Below are 7,523 nucleotides of genomic sequence, written 5' to 3' on the forward strand. Positions count from 1 at the left end.
ATATCATGTTTTAATTGCACATTACCATATTTCAGATCTTTTACAAAATATCCGATCAACACGAAGAAACAAGTAACTTAACGCATCTGAGGCCACTTGAACACCAATGACGGACCAAACCACCTCCGGTAACCCACCACCGGCCGCCTCCTCTTCGCTTCCACCTCAACCACCACTGCTGATACCAAACCTACCAGATGACGTCGCACTCCAATGCATCGCTAGAGTTCCACGGTCCTACCACCGCTCCCTCTTACTAGTCTCCAAGTTATGGCGATCCACCATACGCTCCCCACACTTCTTCGCCATCCGATCCCTCATCCGTTCGACACAACAGTCCCTCTACCTCAACATCCGCCACAACTCTTCTTTCAAGTGGTATTATCACCCAAACCCTAACCCTACCGATAAAGGCATCTTATCTCCTCTCCCGCCCATCCCAATTCAACCCGTCGGTTCTGCATATGCCGTACTCGGCCACAAAATATACCTAATCGGCGGTTCGATTAACGATATTCCCTCGACATCTGTTTGGGTTCTCGATTGTAGGGTTAATAGATGGGAAATTGGGCCTAAAATGAGAGTTGGGAGAGAGTTTGCAGCTGCAGCGACGGTAAATGAAAAGATATATGTGATGGGTGGATGCTTGGTGGATAATCGAACTCGGTCGATTAATTGGGCGGAGGTTTACGATCCGGCGGTAGGGGTGTGGTGCCCGCTACCAAGCAGTTCGGTGGAGGCAAAGGACAAATGGATGCATGCTAATGCTGTTATAGATGGTAAGATTTATGCGATGGCAGACAGGGGCGGAGTGGTTTATGATGTTGCGGAGATGGAGTGGGGGAGAGTTCCGAAGAGGCTCGACATGGGATGGAGGGGGCGAGCTGCAGTTGTAGACGGGGTTTTGTATTGCTATGATTATTTGGGGAAAATTAGAGGGTATGATGTTGAGAAGGATGTTTGGAAGGAGTTAAGAGGGGTGGAGAAAGGGTTGCCGAAGTTTTTGTGTGGTGCAACAATGGTGGATTTGGATGGGAGGTTGTGTGTGGTGTGGGAATGCAAAGAGGGTGGTGGTGGTGAGAAAGCAATTATGTGTGCAGAGATTGAAGTTTATACGAATGAAGATGGAGGATTAAGCGGTTCGATCTTGTGGGTTGATGTGGTTCTTTCTGTTCCTGTAGGTTCTTCGATTCTTCATTGCATGGCTGTTTCTCTGTGACTTGTGACTTCCATTATATTACCAGGGTATGTTCTTTCTCTTTATAAACTTACCAAATTATAGCATTATACTCTCAAATATATTTCTTATTTGGATGAAAATTCTACTAGATAATTTGGTATTTGAAATGAAAATAGGATGCTATAATAAGCAAATATATGAAAGTTGGTTACTAGTATTGCATTTATCCCAGAAAGATATTATGAACACCCTATTTTTGCAGGATCTTGAACTATTGCCATTGCAAAATAATGTGAATGTATATGGATATGGTCCTTATCTGCAAGGTATACGTACAGATCTTTGGGGAATTAAGAGCTGAAGCAGTATTGTTGATTGTTAAAAAAATGTGAATGTATATCATCTTGTCTTGATTATAAATAAAAAGCCTGTGTTGAAATGTTGCGAAGGCTACTTGTATTTCTTTGGTTTGTTGTACATATATTGCCAACTTCTACTTCAATTGTAATGAGCCCTCTTTCCTCTTGACATTGCTCAAATTTATATTCAAATGGTTTAAACTTAAATCACCATTTTTAAGGGTTGTGAAAGTGTGAAATTTCATGAAAAAACACCCAATAGTCGAAAATTTTCGAAGTCAGTTTGTTAACGTATTTGTAATTGTTCAATGTAAATGTACATTTTACAAAGTTATAGTTTTTCATCAAAATGTATCGAAAAGAAACTTTAAAGAACAAATTATACACATACTACAAGATAAATAGTCGTAATCGAATGAACAAATGTGATGTGGAATCAAAGTGATTAAGTTTACAATGTTGGAGGAATTTGGTTTTGATTCTGATATTTCCAAATTCAAATAATCAGGTGTTGAAGTAAAATTAAAATTTAAGAATATCTATAAAGTTATTGGACTTGCTTGTAACATCAGTTAAATAGTTTATTTGAATTTTCAGTTTATAGCGAAGTTTGGTTTTGATTCCTAATTTAATTAGTATTAAAGTTAAAAGTAACAAGAGATGATTTAAATTTAAATTTAAATAAACGTTTTATTCAAAGTAATATTATATCAAATTGATTGATTTTCTTTATATATAACAAGTTCTACACCTTTAAGAGTTTAAGGAAGAGCAACTTTTGTGAAACTTTTGAAGTTTAATTTTTTCTCATCAACTTTTAGATTTCTATCACAAATTGACGTTTAGAAGTTGATAGGTGTAATCAGAAGTTTGAAAGCTGAACACGAAAAACTTTAGTTTGTATTTATATAAAAATATTAGTAAAAAATAACTATAAATTTTTTGAAATTTATAAAATTACAAATAATCAAAAGCTAAATGAATTAGTTTTGGAATTATGGTCTTGTATAAAACAAAAGTCAAAAATTTGTAATCTCTAGTTTTCTATTTAATTGAAAGGGCTTTTTTTTAACTCTCAAAAACATACATTATGTTTTTTCTTAATAAATTTTAAATTTAGTTACAAATTAACTATATATTAAAATTTGTACCAGCTTGTAAAAAGTATATGTTCCAAGTTGGCTTGGGGTGGTGCTGTCGATTTTGCTTTGAAGTTGTGTAATTTTAACCATCAATAGCTCCACTGCCTTGATTTGGCTTGCTTCTTTAACACCAACGAAACGACTAAGGTGTTGTTTGTTTTTTCGAAACGAAAACGGTTGAAGTTTGTGGACCATATGTACAATCATCTGCAGTAGAAAGAGGTGGACCAAACGGCTGCAACCTGTAATAAGAAGTTTGTTTGTTTTTTTAACATCTGCAGACTTTTGCAATAAACTGAAATTAACTATGCAATAGTTAAAAATAAATCTAAAGAAAAATTTTATTTATTTTAATCATATACAAATCAAATATAAAGATCATTGTGATTGTGATGATATAATTTTTAAAGATGTTTATATAAATGAATTAAACATAATATTTGCTAAATAACAATAAATAAAATTATTAATTTAGCTAAAAACATGTTCATTTTTGTTAAACTTTTGAAGACGGTGATTACTTTCCGGTTAACTTTAATAAATCTGATAATTTTAATGATTAACTTTATAATTTATTAATAGTTGTTTATAGACAATATAACACAAAAAATATTTATATGAAATTTACCAAACGGTTTTGAAATTATGTAAAATATGTTCAAATTGTTTATGATATTTTTTAATATTGTTAAAATAATAAACATGTTGTTGAAAAAAAAACAAATCTAAGGGGCTGTTTGGCAGGATCTGAATTTTTAAGATCTTAATTTTTAAGATATCTGAATTTCTAAGAGGGTCTGAAATTTTAAGATCTGAATGTTTAACATGCTGTTTGGTTGGTACCTCTGAAGTTTTGTGTTGAATTATAAAAATGACCATTTTGCCCTTTTATTTTATTTTTTATTGAATTCAAGTGTCTCTTTATAAAATAACCTAATATACTTTTTAAAAATAATTATAAAAAAAATATAAACATCATATAAAATCCAAATTTGGCATAAATTAAAATTAAACACAAATCCAAATCAATCATAAATATTTTTAAATCCAAAAATTCATACTGAAATCCAAATAAAATCCTTCAAATTTAATATGACCCCAATTGATTTACAATCTTGTCACACAAATTAGCATAAACAATTCATGATAACATCAACAATAAATCCAAATTTGAACAAAAAAATCGACCAAATCATACAACATCTGAAAAAAAAAAATGACCAACATCATCTTATATGTCAAATGAGATGAAAGCAAATCCACGAGGTTTGTTGGTGGTTTGATCAAACATGATTACAACATCAATTATATTACCATAATGTTCAAAGTATTGACAAAATTTCCTGTCCCCTTGGAGCTCCTCCCAACATTGCTTTAGGTCTAGACATCTGTTGTTCTTCCCTCCATAAAGCCCACTTAGCTTCCAGCAACACATCACAAATGAACGACATATAAACACCAGAGCATACACACTAAATGCATAATAAATTATTTGATTATTGTATAATACATAATGAATATGTATTGAGTAGGAAGCCTCACAGTAGCATGTCGAATTTCATGGATTTCCAGGAAAGCCACAAGTCATCGCACCCAATGTATAAAACTTGAACAAATTTCATAGATTTCACAACAACTCACTGATTAACTCCCATGAGATCAACCACTTCGTCTTAGATCCTCACCCAAAACAGAGATCTGATTAACTATAGCTCTTATTATCGAGTTTTAGGGCAAAGGAATAAAATCATACCTGGAATCGGAAAAAAAATGGCTACTTCGACGAAGGGAGTCGGCAGTACCGACGACGATCGAAAGGCGGCGTCGCTGGAAGGGTTGTCGGCGGTGAAGTTGATGGTGAAGGGAAGCAGCTCAGAAAGGGGTTGAGTGGGAGAAACGGACGTTGGTCTCGTGAAGTATGGAGTGATGAAAAGGGAAATGGACTTAATAAGGTAATTAACTTTTCGGTTTGTTCACATCTGGGTAACTATCTTTTTTTGTACACATCTAGGTAACAAACGTTTTGTAAGTGTTCACATATGACCATTATGACCGGCTGTAGCAGGTTATATCCGGTCATAACCAGTCATAATGGTCATATGTGAACACTTCTAAAAAGTTCGTTACCTAGATGTGTACAAAAAAAGATAGTTACCCAGATGTGAACAAACCGAAAAGGTAACAGTAAAATACGCGAATGGTCCCTGTAGTTTGGGTAATTTGTGCGTTTGGTCCATAACTTATTTTTTAACTTAGACGATCCTTACTATCTATTTTTGTTATGTATTTGGTCCCTGTGCTACCTCAAAAGATTATTGTGGGATCCAATTTAAATTTCTCAAATGCGGTTTCAGATTTAGGGTGAGGAGATGCAGATATATGGGGTCTATTAAGTTTTTTTAATATATAAAAAATAAATACATAAATAAGAAAAAAAATAAAAAGGGCATAACAGTCTTTTGAGGCAGGACAGGGACCAAATGCACAACAAAAATAAATAGTAGGGATCATCTAAGTTAAAAAAATAAGTGTAACATCCCGAAATATCAAGAGTAGAGTTGAAGGACTAAAAGAGTAAATTGGGAAAGAGCGACTCGGCGAGTCCATGTGCGAACTCGGCGAGTCGAGTCGCCACTTGGTCGCGTGCTAAGTGGCCGACTCGACGAGTCAGTGTAATGGACTCGGCGAGTAGGCGCTGAGTGGAGAAAACCCTAATTCTCGGGGTTGAGCCCTATATAAAGAACATAACATCCATTCCCCCAGCCTCCTTACTCATCCTCAAGTCCAGAAACCCTAACCATCGTGTGTGTGAGTGGATCAAGTGCATTTGGAAGCTTGGAGAAGCAATTGTTGAGGAAATCTTGAAGGGCAAGAGGCTTGGAGCAAAGGGCTTTGCTTGGATTCGAGTTTCATTGCAGTTGGGGCGTTCCTTTGAGGTAATATCTCGTTTTTGAGCTGCTATTTCTTAGATGCATCATTTTGGGGGTGTTAGAGATCATATATTTGGATGTATTGGAGTTTAGAGGTTAGATCTGAGGTTGCTACCTCAGATCTGGAATGGAGAAGGGTTGGAATGCATGAAAGTCCATGTTAGTGAGTGGTTGATGGAGCTATTTTGTCCCAAACCCAAACCCTAGAGTGAAAATGCATACATCTCTTTGGATTCACGTAAAGTTTGCCACTTTACGTGATGGATGAGTCGTAGGAGGCCAGATCTATGTTTTGGATCAATTGCATGGCCTGGAATGCTTCTGTATGGATTCAGACCGGTGGTACTCGGCGAGTCACATGGGTGGACTCGACGAGTTGCTTGAAGATAAGCTGGAACTCGACGAGTTGGAAGAACAACTCGGCGAGTTGGATGAAGATGGCCTGGAACTCGGCGAGTTGTATGAACAACTCGGCGAGTAGGTTGAAGATAGCCTTAGACTCGGCGAGTCTGTTGTTGGACTCGGCGAGTCTTGTCAAAGAGTTCCAATATTTTCTGGTTGAGTCGAGAATCGGCGAGTCAAGGGATGACTCGGTGAGTTGTGTGCGAGTGGAATCAGAGTTGTGGGACTCGGCGAGTCTCGGGGTGACTCAGCGAGTTGAGTCGTGGACTGGGGAAGTTCCGAGCATGGGGACTCGACGAGTCGACGGGTTGACTCGGCGAGCAGGGTCAACCAGGAGGGTTGACTTTGACTGAGGACTTTGACTTTAACCAAGAGTTGACCGTTGACTTTTAGGGCTTGGTCAGCGATGTGACCTTTGGGCCAAGAGAGGGGTAAAATAGTCTTTTACCCTTAAGAGGGTGCCATGAGAGGGTTGATTCTCGTCTCGAGAGTTATATTCATGAGAGTATATGCCTTACGTGTTAGGCGGCGGCGAGTTCGAGATTCAAGTGTGGGGATATCTGCTTTCTGCTTGCCAGGTGAGTCTTCTCACTATACTTTACCTTGAGTAGGTAACCAGAGTTATGTGACAGAGTATTTGTATGCTATGTATGTTATGTGTTGTACTGCATTATTTCTATGTGATTTATGTTGTGCATGTTTCAGAGTTGGGACCGGAGGGTTCCTAGAGTTAGAACCGGAAGGTTCACAGAGTTAGAACCAGAGGGTCACAGAGCAGGGTCCACGGACCCACAAAGTTATAGCCTCGAGTGGCTAATATGTGTTGTGTGTGGTATTTTGGGGAACTCACTAAGCTTCGTGCTTACAGTGTTTTGTTTAATGTATGTGTTTCAAGTTTCTTTCAGGATCACGGGACGGCACCGGCTTGATTGTACACACCAGAGAAAGAGTCATGTTTTGAGGATCCTGGTTTTCTATACAGGTAAAAATGGAGTCATGTTTTGTAATTCGATTATGAATGAGATTTTAAGCAAGTGTTTCTAAGAATTAAACGATTATTTTTAAATGAAAAATTGTTTGTAAATCTTTGGTGTTTCAATAAGTTATGGACCTAACGCACAAATTACCCAAACTATAGAGATCATTCGTGTATTTTACTGTTACCTTTTCAATTTGTTCACATCTGGGTAACTATCTTTTTTTGTACACATCTAGGTAATGAACTTTTTGAAAATGTTCACATATGACCATTATGACTGGTTATGACCGGATATAACCTGCTACAGCCGGTCATAGTGATCATATGTGAACACTTCCAAAAAGTTCGTTACCTAGATGTGTACAAAAAAAAAGATAGTTACCCAGATATGAACAAACTGAAAAGTTAATTACCTTGTTAATTAAGTTCATTTCCCGTGATGAAAAAGAACGCTGAAATTTTAGGGCAGGAAGGGAAAACACATCTTTTTTTAAGTTCAGACATGGCTCTAAATCTAAAAGTTTAAGAGGT

At 36.8% G+C, this 7,523-nt stretch overlaps 1 protein-coding gene across 1 annotated transcript; it reads left to right on the top strand.

The window, feature by feature from the left end:
* On the top strand, positions 1–1,705 carry LOC111915705 (F-box/kelch-repeat protein SKIP6). The gene is made up of 2 exons (XM_023911337.3): positions 1–1,245; positions 1,443–1,705. Exon 1 carries the CDS (start codon positions 107–109, stop codon positions 1,217–1,219), a length of 1,113 nt encoding a protein of 370 aa, XP_023767105.1. The 5' UTR covers positions 1–106; the 3' UTR covers positions 1,220–1,245; positions 1,443–1,705.
* The last annotated feature ends 5,818 nt before the right edge of the window (positions 1,706–7,523 follow it).

The sequence above is a fragment of the Lactuca sativa genome, chromosome 1, assembly GCF_002870075.4.
Source record: "Lactuca sativa cultivar Salinas chromosome 1, Lsat_Salinas_v11, whole genome shotgun sequence".
Lineage (NCBI taxonomy): Eukaryota > Viridiplantae > Streptophyta > Magnoliopsida > Asterales > Asteraceae > Lactuca > Lactuca sativa.

Coding starts and splice junctions, on each gene's coding strand:
- LOC111915705 (XM_023911337.3), top strand. CDS start 107: ATGACGGACCAAACCACCTCCGGTAACCCACCACCGGCCGCCTCCTCT.